This window comes from Athene cunicularia, assembly GCF_003259725.1.
Source record: "Athene cunicularia isolate RWA chromosome 13 unlocalized genomic scaffold, athCun1 chr13_part1, whole genome shotgun sequence".
NCBI classification, from domain to species: Eukaryota; Metazoa; Chordata; class Aves; order Strigiformes; family Strigidae; genus Athene; species Athene cunicularia.
Genome location: NW_020799117.1, coordinates 199,229 through 224,620, shown reverse-complemented (window position 1 = coordinate 224,620; position 25,392 = coordinate 199,229). Strand labels below are relative to the sequence as shown.

The 25,392-nt window shown below is 43.2% G+C and overlaps 1 protein-coding gene across 5 annotated transcripts in view; it reads right to left on the bottom strand.

The window, feature by feature from the left end:
- JAKMIP2 (janus kinase and microtubule interacting protein 2) overlaps positions 1 to 25,392 on the bottom strand; it is a 60,371-nt gene that overhangs the window by 24,273 nt on the left and 10,706 nt on the right. For 4 of the 5 annotated variants that reach the window (XR_003399417.1, XR_003399419.1, XR_003399416.1 and 1 more), the window contains 5 exons: positions 9,800 to 10,069; positions 6,097 to 6,594; positions 3,910 to 4,119; positions 2,937 to 3,035; positions 926 to 1,072 (listed from right to left, as the gene is read on the bottom strand). Coding sequence is in view for 1 of the 5 variants with exons in the window: in XM_026858568.1 (XP_026714369.1) it covers positions 926 to 1,072; positions 2,937 to 3,035; positions 3,910 to 4,119; positions 6,097 to 6,594; positions 9,800 to 9,928 (1,083 nt within the window). In the remaining 4 variants the exon portion in view is untranslated. Of the gene's footprint in view, positions 1 to 925; positions 1,073 to 2,936; positions 3,036 to 3,909; positions 4,120 to 6,096; positions 6,595 to 9,799; positions 10,070 to 10,443; positions 10,462 to 25,392 lie in introns of those variants that run through there. The other variant, XR_003399418.1, reaches the window with a different exon arrangement.

Genomic DNA, 25,392 nt, shown 5'->3' with positions numbered 1-25,392 from the left:
GGAGCCGAGTCAGAGCATCTGCCCTGTGTCTGCATGTAGGGACCAGTGGTGCTGCCCACGATGTCTAACGCACGCAGGCTCCCACGTCCCCTCTCTCTGCTGCGGGCAAGCCCAGGAGGCTGTGACCTGCACAACCACAGCTGGGGAAAGGTGTCAGACAGGCAAAGGAATCTGATCATCTCATCCCACCAGCAGGAAAGCTGCATCCGCCAAGGAACAGCCCCCCTGCGCAAGACCAGGACAGTGGCTCCTGCAAGCCAGAGGCAAGACACACAAACACCGCTTGGAGGGGAAGTCACCTCAGAGAACCAGGACCAAAGCAACACCCGTGCACGTGCAGGGACCAGGTTCTGACGGATACTCAGGGAAGTTCCATTTGAAGGATATACAGACACAACCGCTTTGACCCCGCTTCATACAGCCCTGATGTGTGAAACTCATAACCTCAGCGAAATTCCTAACACCACTGTTCTCCCTCTCCCCATCCATCTACCATGCACGTGTTTCATGGAAAAACTGTATGTGCTCAGACCAGAACTTGGCCATCATCAGTTCTAACAAGAACACGTACACCATGCTGGCTCAAACACAGCACTCACAGCTTGTGTCTGAGCTCCAGACACAAAACAGCACAGTGGGACAGGACTCAATGACACTCATATTTTTTTCTTTTTCTTTTTTTCTAAAACAACTGAAACTCAATATTCTAATTTTGGGGACAGTATTAAAGATTGATTATGGATTCACTTAAATATATTGCACATGTACACATAATACAGACCTAACTATGGCTGCACATTATCACTAGTATTACACACTACACACAACACATCCTCTCTGTGTACAGAGATGCACACACTATGCAGATGTGGGCACCACAGACACAGATCATACAGCAATCCTCATTTTGCTCTTCAGTACCAACCATTTCTATATTTTCTTTAGTGACTGCTTTGAGTTTATCTTCCATGCGCTGCAGGGACTGCATAAGTTCATCATTTCTCTTCGTGAGGCACTTGTTCTTTTCCAGAAGAGGTTTACATTGTTTCTCAGCTTCTCGGACACGCTTCAACTGGATTGATAACAGCAATTAATAATTGTAAATAATCCAAATAAAAGATTTTTTTTCTCCCTCCTTTGTTAAAAGTATTTTTGTTACCTCCCTGTTGAACTACTGTCCCAGTAAAATGCTGGACAAAGCCATCTAATGGAACTGATGCTCACAGCTTCCGTGTCTATAAACCTCAAAGCATGACTGAGCAAATCTGTTTCCAAGAGATGTCTATCTATGGGAAAACGCAGACACAGAGATGAAGCCACCCAACACACACTCAAAGTCCAAAATGATCTGCAAGAAACCTACTGATTTTCTCATTGAAAGACAGATTTGCATAAGTACCTACTCAGTCTGGATTGCAGTGATAACAGCATAGTTGTGAGTCTTTTTTTTTTTTTTGTGCGTATGCACAATGAACTTTGTTTTAATCAACAAATCACGTAACATTTAAACAACAAATCCCACAGATAGGAAGGTATCTTAGGGTATTCTTGGAAGTTCCAGTGTTGGCACAACTAGAGTTTTAACCAAGATCTCTTCCTCTGAAAAATTAGTTCCACCCAGTAATACTGAGTGTTTTATACATATAATTTCTTTTTCTAAGGGAGGATAAGGAAGGTGGCATGTGGCAGTGGAAAGACTTTGTCTTCATGCCCAGATAATCGACTAATGAAGGCACTGTCCCAGTTCTGTATTACTGTTCCTCACTGGGAGGCTCCTGCCCCTTGCAGTTCTGCTGAGGGAAGGACTGTGAGTTTTCTCTAGCTATTAAGGACAGTTAATCACATTTGCTTACATCATCACATCATCTTACAAGGCTATTTAATTTACTAATTTAAACTAACCCAGGGATTTTGTCTGGAGCAGGTTAGCAAGCACCTGAAGATAAAAGGGGGGAGCAGCTAGGAAGCGGTTACACCTTTGATCAGCAGTTGTGGGCAAAACAACCTCTTGTCCTACTCCGACAATGAAGTTAGTTGTGGCTAGTGTGAACATATCTTAAAGTGTATGGTACTTCTAGCAGTACTCCTGGTCACGCTTAACAAAATGTGTTCACTGTAGTCACAATGTGCAAGATACAGCTTAGAAGCCTTTTAAAATTGGGGTTTTTTCCTTGTGAAAAAATAGGCTGAATATTAATGACATGCAACAGTTAATCACGCTGACTCCAAGCTACTCAGTATCACAGAAATTTGGGGGTTGAGAGCTTCTCATTTCTGAAGAGACACACATGAACATATTTGTAATCTGCAATCTTGGTAAGATTTTGCAACATTATTTTGCAAATATTACGCTAAGAACATTGAGGACAACCAAGCCAGCTAAACTGATATGAAAGGAGTGCATTAGGAGTCCTAGCTCAGGAATAAAATAAAATAACCAAGAGTTGAATTTCACCACCCTTATCCTTAATCACAGAAGTAGCAATATGGAGAGGTTAAAAAGCCAGGGTGCTGACTTCAACAAACAGGTATCACCACCTAGGAGCAAATCAGATAAAGGGGTAAATTCACTGCTGTCCATTCTCCCTAGTTCCAGTACTTAACTATTCTCAACCTGGTCAAATACTGGACTACAGACATTATTTCATTCACAAGTCTCACCATACACTACTGTATGTTCAAGAAGTCAAGGAGGGAACACAAGCATTCACACAGAAGCCTACAAGCCTCTCTGCCTCAACCACTGTTGTGATTTTGTACTCATATAACTTCAGTGAAATTACTGTTTAATTCTAGGATTAAAAAAAAAATCATCCTCAGCTTCCCGAGTGAGGGAGGAGACACATTAATCACTGGCTACCATCCTTGGACCCTCCTCTCTGCCTTCCCCTATGGGTCCCCACCCTCCTCTCTCTGACAGCATAAAGCTCACACACCAGTTCGTTGCGTTCATCAACGAGCAACGTGTTCCTGTCTTCCAGCTTCCGGATTGTGGCATTCAGCTCTGCTATCCTCTTCTGGTTTCTGCGCAAGTCCTGTTCATTGGCAACAACATAAGACAGTTACTGATTCTTTTCAAAATACATGCTTGGGAAAAGAATTCTCAAAAACCACCCATCAGGCAACATAAGCTGTCATCATCAAGTTGTATTTATGATTTGTACAGTGTTGAACATGCTGGCAAAAACATATCTATTTTTGGAAGAATGTATCTGCTTTGGGGATACTTTAATTGAAAATTTTCAGCTGTTTAAAAAAATGAGAAAATAACCAATCAGATGTTGATTTTTTTTTTGTAATGAGGAAGAAAAAGCAAAACGCTAAGAAATTCTAATTTTTATTACCTTTTCCTATACATTGCTTCTATTTGCTGAACCACTATGTCAGGTAAAAAATGACATCCCTTTCAGTATCAATTGCATTTACTTTCTTATTCCTCATTTGTATATGTGTAAATATGTGTATATTCATGTGTTGTGTGAACATCATATATTTAGTCACAACCAGTGAGTTGTATGCTTTGTGAACAACAGCAAGGGCTGTATACGTGAAGAATAAGACAGAGAAAGAGAAGGATTTCCTAAGAGTCTCCCAGATTCCATTCCCACCCCATCCTTCTCCCTGCCCACCTTCCCAATTCCATCTGCTTTTAGGATGTACAATCTCCAGGTAGTTATGTTCATGGAATGACTCTTTCAAAGGGGCACTAATTATTTAAGATGTTTTATATTTGTAAATAGAGCAACTGAGGAAACAGCCTTTGACCCACTAGAATTCTCTCTGAAGAATCTATGGACATAACTTCCCTGTAGTGAATAAAAGTTAGAATGTTTTCCCAGGGCCTGAGAATATATTTAAGAGAAACACAGCCATGTTTCTGTTTTGCAGGGGCCAGTAAAACCTGCGTACAGGGCTGCTGCAGTGCTCCGAACCATCTCCAGCCCTTCCTGGGATCTCTCTCTTGGGACTGCTCATGTTACACTCTGCCTCCTTCACCAAGAAGAGCTGTTCATCCAGAGCTTCCTTCTGCAGCTGCAGCTTCTGCACATAGCCTGTCTGTGTCTCCAGTTCTTTCTCCAAGGAAAATATGATCCTGTCTTTAGCCTTGATCTCATCCATCTGAATGAGAGAAGCACCAGAACATAAATATAACTGCATAAAGGCAACAGCATTTCCTTCTGCAATCTAGCAGTATATGATTTATTTAATAGTAGTGTTCACCACTTAAATCTGCATCATCATACTGCACCAGGCTTGTAAAACAATACACTGAGATTCAGCCACAACGTTACACGGGCACAGCAGTAGATTCACCAGCCCTGCACAGGGTGAAGGCCAGGAACTGAGCATGGCATGATGTGTTAACAGATAATGGGATGAAGAGTTCAGGCTTTCAGATTGCATGTTGGTCAATTATTCATATCAGTGAAAAAAATAAGTATAAATTCTAATACCAAAAAAGCTTAGACTAGCTCCTGCTTGTGTAAATGGAGCTACATTAGCTGAGACAGCCAAGTTTACAGTCCAGTTCTCATAAACAGAAGATCTGTGCAGACCCAGTATTTCTTATAAGCTCATTGTCACTTTATTAATCTTCTGCTGAGTGCAAAGTTAAGGGTATTCATTTTACTGTTAGTTCATTTCTGCCTAATATCCTAGGACTATCCAAGACAAAAAAAAAGTGCCTCTTATTTCATCTCACAGCAACTTTAAGAATGACGCTGAGAGGAAATCTTCAGATTAAAACCTAGAATCAGATCAGGCCATACTAGCCTTGCAACCATAACAATTGATATAAAGCTGTTAATGTCACTGAGCTCAAGAAAATTTGATGAACCAGAATTTGCAAATCACTCTGGCAAAACAGAAGTGCTATCATCTGGGAACAATATGAATCATTCCCTGAAAGCAAAAATTGTATCTATGCTGATTTCCCCTGAAGCTGCCAGAGATGGTTTCTGGTCTTTCAGCTTTCTAGGTTTGCTGAAATCCTCCCCAAAGTATTTTTCAAATGAGCAGGGCTAGATCCTGATCTCCATTAACTAGATGTCACTCTGATGTAACTTCCCCGGCTCTGACAGCAATACACAAGTGGTTTCCAAATCCACTTCAAGTCAGATAAAAATAATTCTGGACTTGTTCAAGGTCCTTATGCAAGTAAGTAGCCTTTAAAAAGCCTTTCATTAGTTGCTAAAGATAAAATCATACAGTACATAAGTGGAACCTGAGTTGATCTTAATGTTACTAAATGGCTCAGTTTATATCCTGAATTTCACTAGTTCCTTTTTACATTAAAACCTGGAAAACAGATCCTCAATTTCTGATGAGAAAAAAAGAAAAGTAGTTTGTTCTCATGGCTACACAGAAATGCAAATGGGGATCAAAGGAAGAAGGGTCAAAATTCAGAGGGCAGATAGAAAGAATCCACCACTACTAGTCTGTACTATATTACTGAGCATTTTGGCAACACAAGAACATGCCTCCAGTACACAGACTTTGAAAGGGGGGGGAAAGGAAGGAAAAAAAAAAAAAAAAAAAAAAAAATCAATCAATCACTCTTGACAGTTTAAGTTACCATTTCTTTTACTTAACTGTGAAATCTTGAATTCCATTGTCCCAGGCAGGTCCAGCTCCCCAGATGATGGGGAAACAGCAACTTGCAGCATTGCTGACATGGGCCTCATTTTGTTCATTCTCCCCAGTAATCACTGAGCCAAGAACAAACCAGAACACACCTCCCCTCCTGCCATGGCTTAATGTGTTTAGGCTGCCATCACAAGAGATAGAGGAACTAACAGACTGCAAGTGCAGAGGCAGACACCCTTCCCTAACACCCGACGTGGCACACGTGTCAGCACTCCGCCAGCCGGGCCCCGCAGACAAGGCCATGCATGCACGTGCCCAGCTGCCGTCACGGCGGCTGCTCCAGCCAACCCCCCGCCCTCTATTTACGGCTGAGAAATGGCAGCGAGGAGTCTGTCACGCTTCTGCAAACTGAGGTGTGCTTCAGAGCTCTGTTATTCACAGAAAGCTAAGAGGCACAGAAGCAAGCTCACTACAGCGTAAGAGAACACATCGACTGTTTTGGTTACTGACCAGGCGGCGAATATCCCTTTCACTCTCCCATTTGATCTTGGAAATGGCTTCCTGGTGGGACTGGTGCTCACTCCGAAGATCCCCCGCCTTGATCTTATCAGCTTGGATCATATTGTTAAGGGCCTCATCTACCTGCTTTTTGGCAGACTTCAGTTCAGTAATTTCCTGCAGAAGCTTAAGGCGCTCGGAGTCGAACTGTTTTCTGGCCTCTTCACGAGCCTCAATAGTCAGCGCTGTCCTTACTTTGTCGCTGCTCCCGTCCCGCAGCGCGCACAGCGCTGACTTGAGGCGCTGGATTTCGCTGTCTCGGACTTTCACCATCCGCGTCATCTCCTGCTCATGCTGTTTGATGAGGTTCTCCCTCACGGCCTGCAGCTCCTTCATTTTCTCCTCATGGAGTTTGGCTTTCAGCTCTGTGATCTGCACCGTCTGCTTGCGCTGCTCCACCTCACGGATGCGCTTCGTTTCTTGAGTCTTCTCTCTTTCAAGTTTAGCAACCTACATGGAAATAAAATCAAAGTCAGAATGCTCTCAAAACAAGCCCACCAGACACACAGCCATGTCAAACTGAGGAAGACCCTGCTGCAGACCCCAGGTGATCCTCCATGCTCCTACAACAAAATATGGGCCAACTCCTGGGGCATTCACATAGATTTTACACTGTCTTTACTCAAGCCAAAACAACCCTGTCTTCTCCAGGTGTCTTGCCCCACAGTGACACTACATATCTTTTTCCTTAGGAAATAAGACTCCGTGTATATGTGTGCATTTGTCTGATAACTTCAACCCATCAGTCAAATTCATTAGAAAATTAGAGGGCTCAGAAATAGCAAGGTTCCTACAACTTTCATGACCATGGGCAGTCAATCAGATGAGAGAGAAGTGCTTGCCTCCACACAATACCATCTGAGATAAGGTGCAAGTCTGAAAGTCCAGGAAACATTTCATCTTTTACAGATGTTCTTCACCATACATAGAGTTTTAACAGGCATTTGTAGTCACTTCTTGGACACCTCTACAGAAAAGCATGCCTCACTGGTTATTATGCTTATGGAACAGCTAGCTTTACTTAAAGTATGTCCTTTGCTGCTCTTCATTAACAACAGTTTTTTAAAAGCTCTTTGTCTATAGCTTTGGAATCAAAGTTAAGAGCACAACCCACCAGCCCTCAGTATGCTTACACTAGCATATCTCTAGATGCAACTTCATATGGCTGAGAAATTCCACAGTAGAAACCTGTGTGAACCTACACCAAAGGAAAGCAATGGATAAGGATTGTTCAGTTCAAAGCAAATTCGGCAGGTTTGTTATTTATGGTGAAATAGAATGTGGCTTCAAAGATTGTAAGAACTTCCTCATTAATTCCTTTTTAAATAAAGGCCACAAGAAATGAGGAACAGTGAGCAAACCTTTCCAAAAAAAAAAAACAGGGGAGAAACCAGTCAATGTGAAAAAGCATAGTAGTAGGTCATCTGAAAACCCTCCCAAAGACACTGGTGATCTAGCCTGCAGGCCTAACTGATCTTTTGGAGAGGATTTAGCTAAGGTAGGAAGTGCTATGGGCTATATACGGAGCTCACTGACTTTTTTCTTTCCTTCCATGCTATCCCCATCTTATTTCAGATACAGCTTTCCCAAAATAAGCAATAAGAAGAGTTTGAAAGTGTACTTTTACTTTGGTTTCAATCACCAAGGTCGTTCTGACAAGTAACAGACTCTAAAAATGAGAGGAATCTTCCTCCAAAGGCTCCGTGGAAAGCAAATCTGAAAGATTCTCCTAGAACTTCTTCCACAGGGCTCTAGGATACACAAAAACTTTTCAGAGCAAAGTACTTGATATACATCTTCTTAAAGGTGGTCTGCACTTGCAACTGCCACTGACTTCTCCGGAGGATTTCAGAGCTGTCGATGCAATATCTACATGGAATAATGCAAGTCACATGCAGCAAGAGGATTGTGCAGCTGCAGACCAAAAAGCAGTTTCTTTTAATCACATCTGTACAATTCTCACAAGACGTTAAAATGCCTTTACTACATAGATCACTTCTGAGAAGAAAGCCACACATAACCTTAGCCCCTCAACCCCCAAGTCCTTAGGACAGGTTCTTGGTTTACCTTCACTACTCCTTCATTCTAGGTTCTTCCTTGATTTTGAACAGTGGTGACTAAAAATGAGCCTAATGCCCTCTTTCTATCTCTTCCCGTTTATTAAAAAGGAAGTTGAATGCACTGCAGAACAAGGTGTGAATATTCTAAGTGATCCATTCTGGCACAGCATAGAAAGATACACCTGAACTGTCAACACAGGAGTCTGGGTATCCACAACAGCACAAACGCAGACCCAGCCAGGGCCTGAGTACCACCCAGCTGAGCTCTGGGGTGCCCGGTTTTAGGGCTATTAGTTTCCAGGCTGCCTAGTTTGTTAAACTGAAATACCATCAGATGTGAGGCTGACTTATAGATGTACCATTCTGATAGGAAGAAGGGGAAAGGGAATGAGGGCCTTGAGGGAAAAAGATTATTGCACCTAGAGTAATGGAAGAGACACATGTTCAATAAAAGACCACAATGGCCCAGAATTCTCTACCCACTTTGGATTCATCGGCAGAGTGAACTTATTGCTAGCAGAGATAGGAAAAGCCCAAAGATCCTACTTGTCTGACCCCTCTGTGGAATGAACACTTCCTTAAAGCTCCTGGCACTGTGGGTGACTGCTCAGTCTGGCATCCTGCTTCTACACTGATTTTACAAGTTCAGTTGTACCAAGATGTCCAACCTGAACCTGCTTACATCTAGGGAAAAAGGAGGAAAGAGCTAAAATCTGAATCCAGATTAAAATAAAATTTGCAGTGATGTCTGCTCCTCTCAATCCAAACTGCAGAACAGTTCAGAAGTGTGATCTACTTCCTCAAACTGTCGTTTTTAGCCCCCACTACTCCATGATGACAATGTCTTTAATACCCCAAGCACTCAGTCCAATTTAGTTACAGGAACAGACAAGAGCATCTATGGATGGGCATCCTGAGAGGTACTGAAGCATGTGAGCAATTTCATTATTTTGTTCCTGTCCTGTTACCCTCCTTTCCAGTGTTACCCAAGCGCATTTGAATATATTCCAGATAAGGTTTATTGGTTTTGTTTTCAAGACTTTCCTACTCTTGTAACTCTCATTATTTTGGGCCATCCTTGAAGTGATGTCTAGTAACAAAAATCTGCTCTGGCAACTTCCATATTGGAATTCCATAGCTGCAGAGATAACAAAAGCAGCAAGACTCAGAACATAGTGGAAAGCACTAGAGAAGGTCCCTGGGCCATCAGTTTTTTGGCAGCCAGCCCGGGGTTCCTTAGGAGGATAACTAAGCCTTGCCTGTATGCAACACATGAATGCCAAAGCTTGCAGGGAAAACAAAAGAATCAAAACCCATTTTTGCTTTCCAAAATTGTCATCAAATGTCTGTGAATGAAAGGATGAAGAATGAGTTTGAAAGAGTGAGATGACCGCTTTGTTGCAGCTTGAAATCTTGTCTATTTTAAAAGGTTGCAACAGGACATCCACATAAGAAAATGTTGTATGTGGGGAAAGAATCAGACCACTGTTTTAGGAGAGAGTTGTATTGCCTCTCTTGATTCCTATGACTATTTTTTCCATGTGTTTCTCTCCTTCAGCACAGACACTGTTATTTAAAACCAAACCCTCACTCACCTTTGATTTCTCCTGATGCAGCTCAATTTGAATGTCTGTTAGCTTGGTCCTGAGTTCCTCATTGGCAGCCTGCAGGGCAACAATCAGTGCCTCAGGCTTTTCGCCCTTGCTACGTCCTTTTTTTGACATGATTTCTTATCAACGAGAGTCCACGTGCTTAAATATTTCAAATACGAACTGCCATCTTTTTCTGTTCCTTTCAGTGCCAGTTAGTTTAGCACCTACTGCATGACATTCCTTAAGGTCCTGGTCTCAGCTGCTTTGGAAGCTCTGTGAGAAAGAAGACATACTATTATTTGTCAGTGGACACTGCAGCATGACAGCTCACATGGTCACAGAACACAAGAGATAGCTCACTTCTCCAAACACTGCAACCTTTGTCTGAAAACCTGCAAGGGAGATCCCAGCACAATCAGGCTTCTGTACATAAGTCTGGCGTATGAGTGGAGGTTCCATATACACCCTTCTGCTCTCAGAAAGGGGCACCATGCAATGGAGACAGGAGTCTGTTTACTGTAAGGATTAGTGACACTGAGAGTACAGGACTAGAAGGGACAGGTCATTTAATCCAAGCCTTGCAGATGGAAGTAACCACAAAGCAGGTTTAGTCTCAAGGATCTACCAAACATATATCTTCCTCTTACCCTTCCCAACCCCTGGTCCCACCCAAGATCCTGTGCCAAACTCAGAGACTTCACAACACTGCCACAGGAGGAGAGGGGAGGTGCTGAAGTCCTCACCATCATTCCAGGTCTCTGCAGAAGCAGAGAACCGATTACATGCAATAGCCTGTACCAGACTAGAAGTTGTCCCCTTTGCCACTTCCAAGGGAATGGAAAACTATTCCACAAATTATTTCCATCAACTGAATTTTGGGGGGAAAATTCTGCCTAAGCCAAAGTCATACAGTAAGCTTAAACCCAAGCACATCAGCAAGACACGCCCATCAGGAAGCCAAGGGTTTTTTCCATATCACTAAGAACACGAGTGTTCCTCTGTCCCACATATCTAGTGGTTTGGGGGGGGGGGGTTGTCAGGTTATTGGGGTTTCTTAGAATTTGTCTTGATTATTGGCACTGACTGACAGCCTCACATAAAGAGATATTCTGTCTACCCACACAATAAATGTGGGTAAATAAGCTCCTTAGAAACTTCTGCGTCCATGTGTCTCAGCACCAAGCAGGGATGGTGCCATGTTCATGTTCACACAGTCACTCTGACATTCCTACCACATCCACGAAACCTGCAGGAGTGACACACACCCTTTGAGACGACAGCAGAATCCTCAGTAGAGTCACTGTGAACTGAAGGAAGCAGACTCACTTCTTGCCATACTGATCCTGCTGTCCCGAGAACATTGGCCTGTATCACCCAGAGCTTCCTGTGTTGCTCCCAGTTACGATACCCGTGAAATCCTGGCATTGCACTGTATACCTACAGCTACAAAAGAGCATCTGATTGCCCTTCCCACAGTGCTGCACACGCAAGGTGGTAACACAGGATCTAATTGTGCTGGCTACATGAAGACTCTTTCGCCAGGAGGGCTGAGACTGTACATCAGAGCTGAGCCTGTTGTAGGCGCACATGACTGAGAAAGAAAATGGGCTTTGGAAAGCAGTTAATAAAAATGGCTTGTTCTTGTCATGTATTATGTGACACAGCACAAACAGATCTGGTTTAGTGCTGGCTCGGGAAAAAAAAGGAGGCCAGATGGGACAGAAATGGTCAAAAAAGTAGAAATCTTAGGCTGTCAATGCCAAATGAATACTAATACATGAAGACTTGTTGGGTTTGAGCAAAAGACGACATTTTCACCAGATTAACCATGCAAAGGAGGTCTTTTGAGAAAGAAAAGAGTTCATAAGCAAAGCAGTAAGGACAATAGATTTAAAAAAAAAAATAATCACAGGAGATTCTCTCCTGCGTAGGGGAAACGCTTCTTTGCTGTGTCATTTAAAGATCCTCAGCCACCCTAAAGCAAAAAGCACTTTCAGAGACCCCTGTGGCACAGACGCCTCCGCAGCAGGGACCAGGAGAGGCTCTGGGTGCCGTGGCAGCGCCGGCCCAGGCTGCTCTCAGCTCACCCACCCCGCAGCCACCAGGCAGCCCTACAGCCACGGGCACCAGCAGTTCGTCGGAGATGTTTGCATTCCAGAATGAGGTACTTGCATGTTTAGGCCTGACAGAATAAAGACTGGCAACTACACATCTGCCTGCGGCCGGCGCACCGCAGCACTCCCGGACGGCCGCTGCGTAGGACGGCGCAGGCTGGGACGCGGCAAAACCACCGACCTCGAACGGCAACAGCACACTGGAGCTGGAACACAGTAAAGGGAGAATCCAGAACGAGGTGCAAGAAACCACATTCTCAGTTTGCTACAAAAGGGTAATTTACTCCCTAACAGCTGATCAGACAGGCATTTGTATTTTGTGTCTCTACAGAGATGGAACCACACAATTTAGCACTGGCGTACCAAGTCGTTCTAGAGGCACCGGGGCCAGAGAGCCCAAACTGACTTAGATGCTGTTTACTGGGGCTTCCTGTGATTACTGCTGCTGCCTCTTTCCAGACACGGAGTCAGCAGGCAGCCACAGCTCTAGTGCTGCCAGGATTTTCCAGTTTTCCCTGAGAGAAATTTAGAAAGGTAATTGAGTAGGGCTGGATTAAAGGAAAAATATCCACTGAAAAAAGAAAAAGGAACTGAGGTAGAGTTTCTGTTACCTGCAAGATGGGGTCAAGGAAACATTCCTGACAGTGGAAAATGCTTTACCAGAAAAAAAGAAGTGTTTCCAAGCCTAGGAAAGGCAACAGTACCACAGAGGAAAAAAGTGAGAGGGGCCTAATTTCATCTTTTAGTGCTATTCTTGCTTGATTATTGAAATAAAGTAACTACCTCCCAGAATGTTCGGGGGATATCAGGCCTAAACCACATTAATAGAGCTGAAGTTACCGCAGATATATGTACATGAAGCCACACACACATACATGCACATATACTACACCGAGCAGAAAGAGCTGCCTGCTTCATTTTTATCTCATCTTCCAGAATAACCCCCAAAAGATGTTACCCTGCAGTTAACTGGAAAAAAACACTATCTGCAGATCTTTACTCTGTCAGCAATGAATGTGGAAGCTGTAGCCTCCAACACAGACCAAAATACATCAATGATACTCAGAATGCTGTCAATCACTTCATCTTCAATTTTGCTTTCTTATCTACACTTCCTCTCTAAAAAGCACTTCTCTGTGAAACTCTCTCACTTCTCCAGCTTTCACCTCTCCCAAGACCTTTCTGGAGATCAGTGTCCCAGAGGGCTCCTCCCAGCACGGGGCCAAGGTGTACTCCCAGCAAGGGGCCTGCTCCCAGTGAGCCCCTGGACGTCCCGTCTCTCCCACAGCCTGCACATGGTGGGCAGGCAGGACCACACCGTGCCTCCAGGACTGACCTCCTGCGCGGAGTCTCCTGCCGCACACAGCAGCCGTTTCTGCCTTTCTCTGTGCGCGCTGAAGGGCACCACCCGACAAAGCACCCCCTCCTCTCAGCTGGAGCCTTAAGGATAATGAAGATTTACTGCAGGAATTATGGGTCACATCCAGAAAAGGGTATTTGGGAAAGAAAGTGGGTATCTTTGCTATTTTAAAAACATAGGACTGTTGAATATTAACAAAATACCCTGTGAGTTCTCCCCACTGGAAAAATATCCTGAAGTTGTGAATGTTGGTGAAGTTTTTAAAACCAGAAGCTGAGAAATAAACCCACAGGCATGAAGCTGGAAGCATTCTGCAAACCTTCCTTTACAGTGCACCATGTTCTGAATTAAACATAGACTTATGTTACAGCTTACGCAACAAGTATCCTTATTTCTAATTCAGGCACTTCATGGAGAAATGTGAGGTTTTAGATAGTCTCTGCCTTTGTTCTCGTTGGTGTCTGCTCTCCCCCTCCTCAGCTCTCTCTGGATCCCAGTGCCCATCTCATTCCCTTCTTCTTTTCCAAACCTTTTGGAGCCTTCCAGGCAATCCCCAAGATCACACAATCGGAGCACTGCTGAGCTGCTGGTCGCGAGCTGAGCAGACAAGGCTTCAAGGGAAGCAGGAAAGGGCAAACAAAGTAGAACATATTCTACTCTTGTGAAAGGAAAAGTGGGATATAAAGCATGAAATTGTTCTCATTCTCCTGTGACAAAACACCAGTAACTCAACAGTTTAGAAACTGGGTTTTTTTGCTTATGAGTCCCCTTCCTTCCTTGCTGCAAGCCCACAGGGTTCACTGCTTCCACTAGCATTGTCATGTTTAATGTTATCACACAGGCTCTTCCAGTGAAGTCCAGCTCTCACAGACATGCTGCTAGCAGTAAATAAATAACAACTTCAGGAGTTCTGCTGTTTTGCATGCAGTTTGCCCTTTGATACAACTGACATTTGGCCAAAACATGACGATTTGCTCTGGAAAACAAAAAGGCATCATTTAATAACTAAAGCCTGTATGATAATCTTTTGACATGCAAACCACTAAGAATCAGGAAGCACCAGAACCATATAGAAGTGAACAAGTGTAGGTACACACTCTACCTGGCCTGCAAAGAATAAATGTGATAGAGCTGGGAACAATGTCACCAGGAGTTCAACATTGTGTGAAACTTTACTGGTGAATGAAAAGAAAATCTGTACTGCATAAGGATGAAGCGGATGTCAAAGATGGCAGAATGATTGATTAATATACAACTGCTCCACAGCAGTCAGTCTAAACAGTGCACCCTAAAGGGCCACAGTCCTATTCCTGCTGTAGTAGCTGCAGACTGCCATCTGCCTTTCCTGAACTGTCCCTGAGAAACAAAGAAAATCTTTTGATTTGCCCAAATTAAATGCAGCTCAGAAACAGGAATAAGTCCAGGAACAGTACCGTCCTCTTCAATCTTCCAATCACTTCTTAAATTGAAACTAGATGCAGATAACAATCTTTATGCAACAGCAGGGAGGCCCTAAACACCCCCAAAGCTCCTGCACACCTTGGCAAGTCCTGCAGACACAGCACATCCACCACCCCACGTAAGTTTACCTAACAGAGAAAAACTTGAGCTGAGTTCCCAGAACTAAACAAAGCATTTCAGCTATGAATGACAATTAATTTCAAGAAGTCCCAGCTTGTGGGACTGGCTGCAGCTCTCTTCAGGAGTTACTGGGTAACGGTAACGACGGCATGGGAAGGGTAACAGCCATAGGTCACGGGATCACCTCCCCACCTCAGCCTCCACTGAAAAGAAACCTGCAGAGTTTGGAAGAGAGCCACAGCATATTCCTACTGTGTCTCTTGATCTGGACATCAGGCTGGAGAACCAGACTTCACACCAATGGGACACATTTGCTCTAGTCTGAACATGGGTTTCAGTGCCCAGTACCAGAGCTTTAATCTTTTTTCCAATTTTTGCTTTAATAAAAGCATTTGGCAGCTGTCTTAAAATGCCTCTGGTAATGCCAGGATGATTTGCACTGGTGTAGCTACAGAATAATTGCCCTGAAGTCATGAGAGAGATGCCAGCTATACCACAGAAATTACAGAAAAAAAATTACCTCCTGCATGGAAATTTTACCCTTAGATCCAACAAGAGATTTAATCTGTTATTAAGAGTGAAGTACAGTGGTGATTTTCAGCCATTTTCTTATATCACTCAGTACAGGTGATGTATGGAGTAAGTTTTACTGATGAAAAATCTTGGGACAGGCACACAGTACACAAAAACAGTTTATATTGCCGAGTTTTCATATCTGGTAGGTACATAAACATTCTCTCCTTCCCAAATCACAGCAGTGTAGGGTTTGGTTAGACCACTTATAATTAAACCAAGGATTGGCACTGATTTTAATGCAAAAAGGAGAAGAGATGAGTCACATAGGCATAAGTTCTTCCTCCTTTTCTTGAAAACTGATTAAATACTAATTCCAGGGATTCACCTGTCTTGCATCAACACAATGGCACCATATCCACAGCAAGAAACAAAGAAAGCTGCATCAGGGGAAGTTTAGACTGGACATGAGGAAGCATTTCGTTACTGAGAGGATGCTCAAACACTGAACGGGCTCCCTGGAGGGGGCTCGATGCCCCCGGCCTGTCAGTGCTGAAGAGCATTTGGGCCGTGCCCTTCATAACGTGCTTGAACTTCTGGTCAGCCCTGAAGTGGTCAGGCAGTTGGACTAGATCAGCACTGTAAGGCCCTTCCAGCTGAAATATTCTGTTCTAACACAAAGGATAACAGACCAGATCAACCTTGCAAATTTAGTCTACTGATTGAATGAGTATCCCATTGAGAGATGGGGATATATGTAATTGTAAAGATATGGTATTACTCTTTTATGTAAAGCAGTTCTAAATAGAGTGGTTTGCCAAAAAATGTACCCCTGAAACTGCTTTTTTCTCTGGAACTTCCATTTAATTTGAGTAAATTAATATTTCAGGCAAGAATTATCTTCTTTCTGTGGAGTTCTTTCTCACTGAAAGAGCACTGCGATGCTCAGATGCTCAAAGTTGTATCTTTTCACCTCTCAATGCGGCCTACCATTCTTTCAGAGGGAAGGGCCCAGCGACTTTGTCAGTTCTCCGCTGTACTGCTTTTAATGCATAAGGTTTGAATTTTATGCCAAAGCATTTCTAAGTAGCTGCTTTACCAATGCCTGCTCGCAGATCCTTGCAGACTGCAGTGAGGGAATAACCTTTCATAAAAATCCCTGGTATCTTGCAATACCACATACTCCCCACAGGGTGCTAATTAAATTACTAAAGAGCACTGTCCCTGCAGTCTGCTGTGGAAAGCTAGGCAAGTTAGGAGCCGATTCCACCAGCTGCCATGTCCTTACTCCATTGAGCACTCTCAGTTCCGAAGGAGGGAAGGGAGCCAACAAGATGTACTGGTTCTCAGCAGTAAACATGATCAATTCATAGATTTTAAGTCTGAGAAGAAACAGTTTAGCTGCCTAGATAAATAACTTCTCTTGATATCACTATATAGACCTCTCTGGGAAGGACTGTTGTGGTTCAAACCCAGTCAGCAGCCAAAAGCCTTGCAGCCTCCCCTGCCCCAGGGAATGAGGGAAAGAACTGGAGGGGCAAAAGTAAAGATACTCGTAGGTCAAGATAAAAACAATATAATAATTGAAATAAAATTATAATAATAGTTATTATAATAGTAGCAATAACAGAATATACAAACGAGTGATGCACAGTGCAATTGCTCACCTGCCAACCAACGCCCAGCCCGTCCTGGCTAGCAATCCTGGAGGAGAGAAAATCCCCAAACCACCATCCCAGAAGAGAGCAGGAGCTTCCTGGCCAACCCTCATCTATATACTGAGCGTGACGTCGTGTGATATGGAATATTCCCCTGGCCAGTTTGGGTCTGTTGCTCTGGCTGTGCTCCCTCCCAGCTTCGTGTGCACCTGTGCACAGGCAGGACATGGTGAATTGAAAAGTCCTTGATTTCTGAGCAACTACTGAAAACATCAGGATATTATCAATGTTCTTCTCATACAAAATCCCATACTGGATCCAAAACACAGCACTACTCTAGCTACTAAGAAGAAAAATCAGCTCAATCCCAGCCAAAAACAGAACAAGTACACAAGGCACAGTGCTGATGCCATTAGACATATCAACTCGAGGAAATTAAAAACACCACAGCATTCCCAGACTGTGGGAATAACATGACCCTAATAACTGCTTCAAAACCTGGTAGTCTATTTGGCAATGCAACTATTCAGAGATTGCAATAAGCATCTGTCTGATGCCTGTAAGCAAAAAGACAGGCAGTATTATTCATAATGACTGACTGCCAAATACAATAGCAGCTGGAGCGTCTCCTATCAGCTTTGCCCTCTACCAGCACGTGTCAATATAATCTGTAGGAATTACTGTTGGAGCCCTTGGAGCCATGAAAACCTCTGGTTAAGCAAAAGAGGGCTTAGAAAAAAAATTTTTAAATCTTATGTGCAGATTTCCATCCAAAATAGCATGATTAAGCCCATTCCTAAAGCATAATAAATTGTCTCGAGCTCACAAAGAAAGATTCTATTTTGCCCCTCTCCCCAGAAAATCCATCCAGTAAATTCTGAAGTAACAGCTGCACACATTTCTTTTGACATGCATCTTGAATGAAAATCTAAATTAATTCACTGAAGAATTTGCCACACTTTTTATGAGTAGTGGTAACACATTGCTACAGGCTGTGCAGTATTTATCAGCAAGAGATCATGGCTACACTTGAGCTTAATTAGAACTGCTACCATGTGAAGAGGCACATGCGAATCTCAAGGTCTGCCAGCTCGTTGGTTTTGGGTTTTGTTGTCTGGGGTTTTTTTAGGATCAATTCACTTAGCTGCATGATATAAACAGGTAGAAGTTTATTTATATTCACACTCCCAGAGGTCTGAAGCAAATACTAGTCTCATGGTACGACAGGCACTGAGTGTGCAGATAACGGTGCGCTGCTTCCTGTGGCAGAACAAGCCATAAAAAACATAAATGCCTGAAGGAAAGCACTCTAATCTTTAAGACTGAGCGTAAAAAGACAAGTACAACTGGATGAGCAATCCCACTAAAACTTCTTCCTACCCAGTCTCTTCAATCTTCTGTTTTCCTTCCTTCCAATAAATTTAACCCACTGCTATTACTTTTCTTTTGGTGTCCACGCTTTCCTTTTATTTTTTTTTCTTTTATTTCTGTTTGCTCTAGTTCTTTCTTTTCCATGGCATTTTAGGTTACCTTCTGGTTAATACCTGTGTTCAGGTATTTTTTCTATGCTAGAAAAAGTATAGAAGAAAATTGCACCTACACATGCTCATGCAAACTGCACTCAAGGCTCATTTCACCGGATACCTTCTCAGTGTAACCACCAGGCAGGCTCAGCCCCAAACAGGGGCACTGAACAAGAGTCCTGTATTCAAGACAGTCCAGAGGTCAAGCTGGGGGAAATGCTCTGTGTTTGTAGTGTGGTTTCTATGGTTACATGGAAGATGCTTTCTAAAAAAGTATCAGTAGAAAGCCCTCTTGTCACTTTCCCCTGTAAATATGTAAAAATCACTATTATCACATTGAATGTTAATTTGACAAGTTGGGGTCAGGCTATTTCAAAGCAGTCTGTCTTTAGGGAAGGCCTTTGTCATGAGACTTGAAGGCTCAAAATTGGCTCCCTTCTCTGTTCTGATTTAAAATGAACAAGACAAGTTGCAGAAAATGCCTTCCCCATCTCACTGGAATAGCAGCAGAAGCACAAGAGAAACAACACCCTCTTTGCGGGGGAAGTTCAGCTGAGTGCAAAGAGGCACAAGCACGTACCAATCAAACAGCCATAGGCAGACATGCTCCAGTTTGCAAATGGACCGGCGAGCCCGTATTTATATTATGGAAATTGCCTGGGGGCTTGTCAGGAAAATAGATGAGGCCATCGTTCTCTGGCAGCACTGCAACAGTTTCTTGCTTGACTCTCCCATTTGTAGTACGGATCTCAGCCTTTTTATTACAGTAAAACAAGATATGCACATCAGAGGAATCTAGTCAGACCATTTTTGTCTTCTGAACCATGGGTTTGCTTCTTCCATGAATTACATCTAGGATGCACTTGAAATGTGATGCCCAAATGGCACCTGCCTTCTGTGCAGGACGTGGCTGTGCCGCAGGGCTGCTGCCGGCACGGGGGACTCCAGCGACACTCTGACCACAGGCGGCAGGTTCCAGAAACTACTTACGTCCAGGCATCTTTCCCATATCAGCAATAGATGGTTCTCAAAAAGGTCATTTTGTCTAAAACTTCTGTCGCCTCTCAGGATAAACATGCTGGAACACAGAGGTTCCCAGGCAGCAGCCTCGCTGGGGCACAGCAGGTTACACACCACTGGCAGAGCTGAGGCGAGTTGGTTTTTCTGCAGCTGTGTGCACTTTCTAGGTCATCCCCACACAGCACAGCCAGAGGAGAAATAAGGCCTCAGCATACTTAGGAAAATGCAGCAAACTGGAATTGATCTGTGTGATAGGGGAACAAAACCAGCTGAAGGCTCTGGATCCAAGGGACCGCAAAGGAGGCCCTGCAGTGTGGGTTCCTTCAGCACTGGAAGCCACATCTTCCTTCTGGTCGCTCTAAAGTTTCTGTTCAGACCTAGGGCTGCAGCAGTGATCTCCCCTGAAACCCAGCTGGAATTCTTACTCAAAGGTCAAAGAGCATAGGCTTCTATACCTGTATTTAGCAAGCAGGTTCAAATGCAAGCCTGAACAGTAAGTTTTTAGAAAAGCAGTAACATGGCAGTTTCCACAGAATTAAGAGAATGAATCAAAATCTCTTTAAAACATATTCTAAAGCATAATCCCTCCTTACAGCAAAGTTTCTTACAAGCTAAATTTGACTCCCTCCTGAATGAGTGTTGGGCTGTTGGCCTCAACATACACAATCCCTAAGTCTCAACACAGGAATAACCTTGACTCTGAATGAAAACACACATGCTAAGCAACAAGGAAACCTACATCCGCTCAAAAGTGGTAAAGAGCACAGCACAGGCGTTTAGCAAAGGCAAAACTAAAACCAAACACATGCTCATAATAGTCTTTTGCAAGGGCAGAGAGATCAGGTTATCATCTGGCCTTCAAACTTAAAAAAACAGACTAAGAATGCCTCCTCCTGCATATTTTGTGTCCAAATATTCAGTGGAATTCAGGCGTAGAACTCTTTTAGGCTTTATGAAAATTCCAGCTGTAATATCTTCCTTTAAACAGAATAATCATTGGTTGATGAAAGCTTTTTTTTTTTTTCTCATTAACAGTGGGGAAACAGAAAGCATTTAAATTCTCATCCATCAGAGCACTGCTTGCTCTGACAGGCAGCAAATAGATCATAGCCCACTGTTGAGCATGTATTTTGTTTCCCCCTCTGTCCCCAACCTACAGAGACTGTCCAAAGCTACCACTTGTGGGAATGCACAGCTGGATTTATAAAGGTAATAGTGTGCCAAAGCATTCACACAAGCTTCTCAGCAATGCCTGGGCTGTGACTCCCACATGAAGCCTCATGTTTTTCAAAAATAGCACCAGTCCTGTCTTTACTCTTAATGGTCTAAATAGTTTTAAAATAAATAGCCAGGTCCTGCACTCCTGGGTTTACATTTTAACATCTCAAGTTTCAGAACTAGAAACCTCCAGTTCCCACCCTGGCAATAACTAAGACAGCACCAGCTGATCACTACCACATCCCTGTTTGGTGGCTGCTGCTTCTTGCAGTCCACATCTGTGAGGAGTTTTAGCAGCTGATGTCTCAGTAATGGACTGGGTGCTCAAGTAACAAAAATCCATCGCTTCTGATGATCTAGTCCCATCCATCCTGCCACATTCCGCCCCTGGGAGGGAGTAATGCAGAGCCAAGGGCAAACTGGGAGCGTAGCCCTGGGGAGCAACCCTGCAGAAGGACCCTGGGGGTGCTGGGGGGCAGCAGCTCAGCAGGAGCCAGCAGTGTGCGCTGGCACCAGGAGGGCAAAGCTGCATCACAGCAGGTTCAGGCTTGACATCAGGGAGCATTTCTTTACTGAGAGGATGCTCAAACACTGGGACGGGCTCCCTGGAGGGGGCTCGATGCCCCCGGCCTGTCAGTGCTGAAGAGCATTTGGGCCGTGCCCTTCATAACGTGCTTGAACTTCTGGTCAGCCCTGAAGTGGTCAGGCAGTTGGACTAGACGACTGTTGTAGGTCCCTTCCAACTGAACAGTTGTATTGTATTTATAATTCCAGAATGCTTCTAAGGCTAACAAGCTTCCAAATAAATTGTGCTTTCTAGCTACAGAATAAGGCAAGATACCAGCCACTAAATCTAAGGCACAAGCTACTCAAGATGTTGATCACAAGGATTTATTTTTAGGGTCTAGTATCTTACAGTCTGCCAGAGAGTGAGAAATGAGTGCCTATGCCTCCAGGAGGACAGATCCTAGTTTACAAGTGATGCAAGGAATGGCAATATCACACCATAATATCACCCCTGGGTTTTAACATCTGGCTGTTAACCATAAAATTCCAGGCATTAGACATCATGATCATCCCTGTATTCACTCTCATTCAATAGCATTACTATTCCCATTTGTGGTTGCTAGCAGAGAGAATGTTTGGAGATCTGGTTTGCAATGTTGGGAAAGATCTGCTTTATGTGTTTGGAGATGGACAAAGTGCTGAAAGCTGAAGACTGCCAAGAAGGAGGTAGCACATACTGCAGCGACAGCGGTGAAGCTTTGCAGGAACAACGGTCAGTGCTCTGCTGTTGGATTCCAGGCAAGCTTTCCTGCATTATCATCAGACTGCACATTCATTTTCTACAAACCAAATCATAATCTGTGCTCAAACAGAAGAGACCTCCAAATGTAAAAGTCTGTTTAACTCAACAAAAACTTGCATGCATCAGTGGGAAGAAGGGAAAGAAAGGAACTTCACTTCCCTGTTTTAACCTGAGGGAATTCTGAGGCTGTTTCAGTGAACCTGACCAAACCCTCATTTGAAGGTACAGGCATTTCTTGTGGCCCTTTACTCATCCCTGATCTCTAGAATGCTACAACAGCAGCATCAGGACATTTTGACAGCAGCTTTATGCTAAGGCTGACAGAGAAAGGTCACTGGCAGAGTGTGAACCCCATTCCCCAGCATGCTCCAGCTGTTGAGCGACCACAGACCCTATTTAGCCAGAAAAATCAAATGGGACTTACCATCAATATCACAAAGCAAAAAGCACAGTAACAAATCTCCTTTTAATGTATGGAGACAGATATGACCTACAGAATTCAAACCTGCATTTGAGAACAAAAGGTCCTATTTCAGCAGTAACATCTCAGTTCAAACCCAGAGCAGAAATCTCACACACTAACCAATCATCAAAATTAAGGCTTCCCCTCAGTTACTATATAGCATAGGGATAAGACAGACAAAAAATTAAGATGTAGTCTCTGCCCCAATGGTCTTACAACTTGTTCAGAAATACTGTTGCAGTTACTGTGAAAAGTATTTTCCAAAAACAGGGAAAGCTACCCCTTTCCTAAGCCCAGGTGCTGCTGCCCACTTTGACCGTACAACGTGCCTCTTCACAACAGCCATCACAGGCACTTAGGCTGTCACTGATGCATCTCCCAGCAGGCCTCATTACAGAATATGCATGTAGCTGTACATTTATAGTAAGAAGAAAGACTTCACTAATTATGCAACAGCTGCCTAACATAAGGGCCAAATACAAGAAGTGTCTGAAATAGCAAAATTCAGAGAAACACATGCATGAAATAACTTTAAAGAGAACCACTGAAAAGCTGTTGGACTGAGCTCTCCATTTACCTTCCCTGTAACAAGAAGTTCTAATCCAATAGTTATCCACATGTCTACCAAACTGCAGTTAAAAAAAAAAATCTTACTTGAAATATGAACAAATATCTTCAGTTGAAAGCTGCTTCACCAGTACATCTGTGCAGTGCTAAAGGGAACTTGCCTCTGACTGCAACAGGAGCAGAAAACAGGCAACTGGTTCTGTCTCCCAGGGTAAGTGAATTTGTAAGAGGTACTTACAGCTGAGCCTGGGGATTTAGGAAAAAAAAACAAAACAGGGTTCTACTTACTCTTGGAATCTTAATCAGCCATACTGCCTTTCATCTTGATGAATGAATAAATTAATGTACTGATGCGTTTTCTTGCTCTTTGAACAACGCCACACGCATACTAGAATGCTGTAGTGATGGGTGGGTAGTGAGAGAGGCTGAGAATTCATAGCTCTGGTCTAAGAACACTTCAGCAGTGTTAACCAGCGTTCAGATTATTCATAATAATACACCTTAATTTCCTCTCCCAAGACTCATCCAGAGAAGCATCATTTAGCCAAATTAAAGTTTAATATGAAATTAGGTTTAAAGTAAAACATAACTGAACAGTTCCCTTTGCTGCATAGGTATTGCCTGCTCTAGAGGTGTACCGAGGATGGGCACAAGTACCCAACTCCCATGGCTGCTGAGTAACTGAGTAACCTCTCCCATGGATGCCTGGGCTCTCCTCAGCACCACTCCAACGTTCTTTACCACAGACATGAATGCCAGAAGACACACTGTACCCATAGGTGTGTTTGGTGTACTAGAATTGGATTCAAATGAAAGTAATTTGGAATAAAGTAGACAAAACTCTGTGCAGGGCAAGCTGGAGAGAAGAACAGAAAATATTCACTAAAAGGTGTTGCATTCTTTAAGGGAGATGAATATAAATGTTCCACAGTTCAAAGCAGTGACTTACCAGACCCAGCCACAGGAGTCCTAAAACACTCTGGGTTATTGGGAAATCAAGAACAGACTCAGCAGTCTCCCCTCAAAATAGAAATTCCTTTTTCCAGATAGGAAAGAGGTATATGAGCTAAGAGATCTATGAACTATCTTTGGATTCAAAGCAAAAGAAGTGAAATAAATGCCCTTATGAAGTTAACTGCAGCTTTGGCTGAACAGCTCATGTAGGCTATAGCTGGTACAGAGCAGCTGAACTCTGCTGTTCAGAAATCCTGTTTTTCTGACGGTGTGATGCAAGTTTACCAAGGGAAAAAAATTACAACCAATCATGGTTATAATTTACATTTAAAAGAAGTATTTGTTTTAAATAAAAGCATCTATCTACACATAAAATATATAGCGAAGTATTCTGGATAATTGTATCGCCCCAGGTTTCTGTTTTACGAGGCACATCAAGCTGCTCCAGGCATATTGTACTGATTTCTGGAGTTAAACACGGTATGCGCAACACTGTTTTCTTCATCAAGAAGCAACAAGTCAAAACATTGCAGAATAGAATAAATTCTGCTCAGGCATAATTTTATGATCTCATTCCACATGGTGAAATTTCAAATACTTAACACATTTTCTGTCTTTCCAATGCAGGAGATAAATTGTGCCCATTATTTTACTACTTCATTTAAGTGTTGGGGTTTTTTGGGAAGTGTTAGCTGTATTGCCAAGTATCATTTGCTCCCAATTACTAATAAGATAAAGCCTATGCACAATTGTGAGGAAATGTTATCCATGGACTTTGAACCCCACACAGGGATGTGCCCCATGTAATTTCATCATCTCCCACAATGCTAGGATGCAACTGCAGTAATAAGAAAGGTCTATGGTTTTCATCTGAAAGAAGGTTGGTTTAGACTGAATATAAGGAAGAATTTTTTTTTTAATGAGCATGGTGGGACTCTGGAACAGGCTGCCCAGAGAAGTTGTGGATGCCCCATCGTTGGAAGTGTTCAAGGTCTGGTGGGATGGAGCTTTAAGCAACCTGATCTAGTTAAAGATGCCCCCACCCTCAGGGACAAGCCACACTAAGCATAAATTAGGCTACAATCAGAAGCACAAAATGTTGACCAAGAGACAAGCATGTATTTAATGCATTAAAAAGCCACATGAAAGTCTACTGTCATAAGAAAATTCACTGACATGCAATAGAAAAAGTATATTATCGTATTGCTAAAAGTAATGAGAATCACTAGACTTATATTTTTGTTTCCAAATCTAACAGTGCTGTGCTTTATTTTCTTGGTCAACATCAACTTCTTTACCCCCCCCCCCCCCCCCCC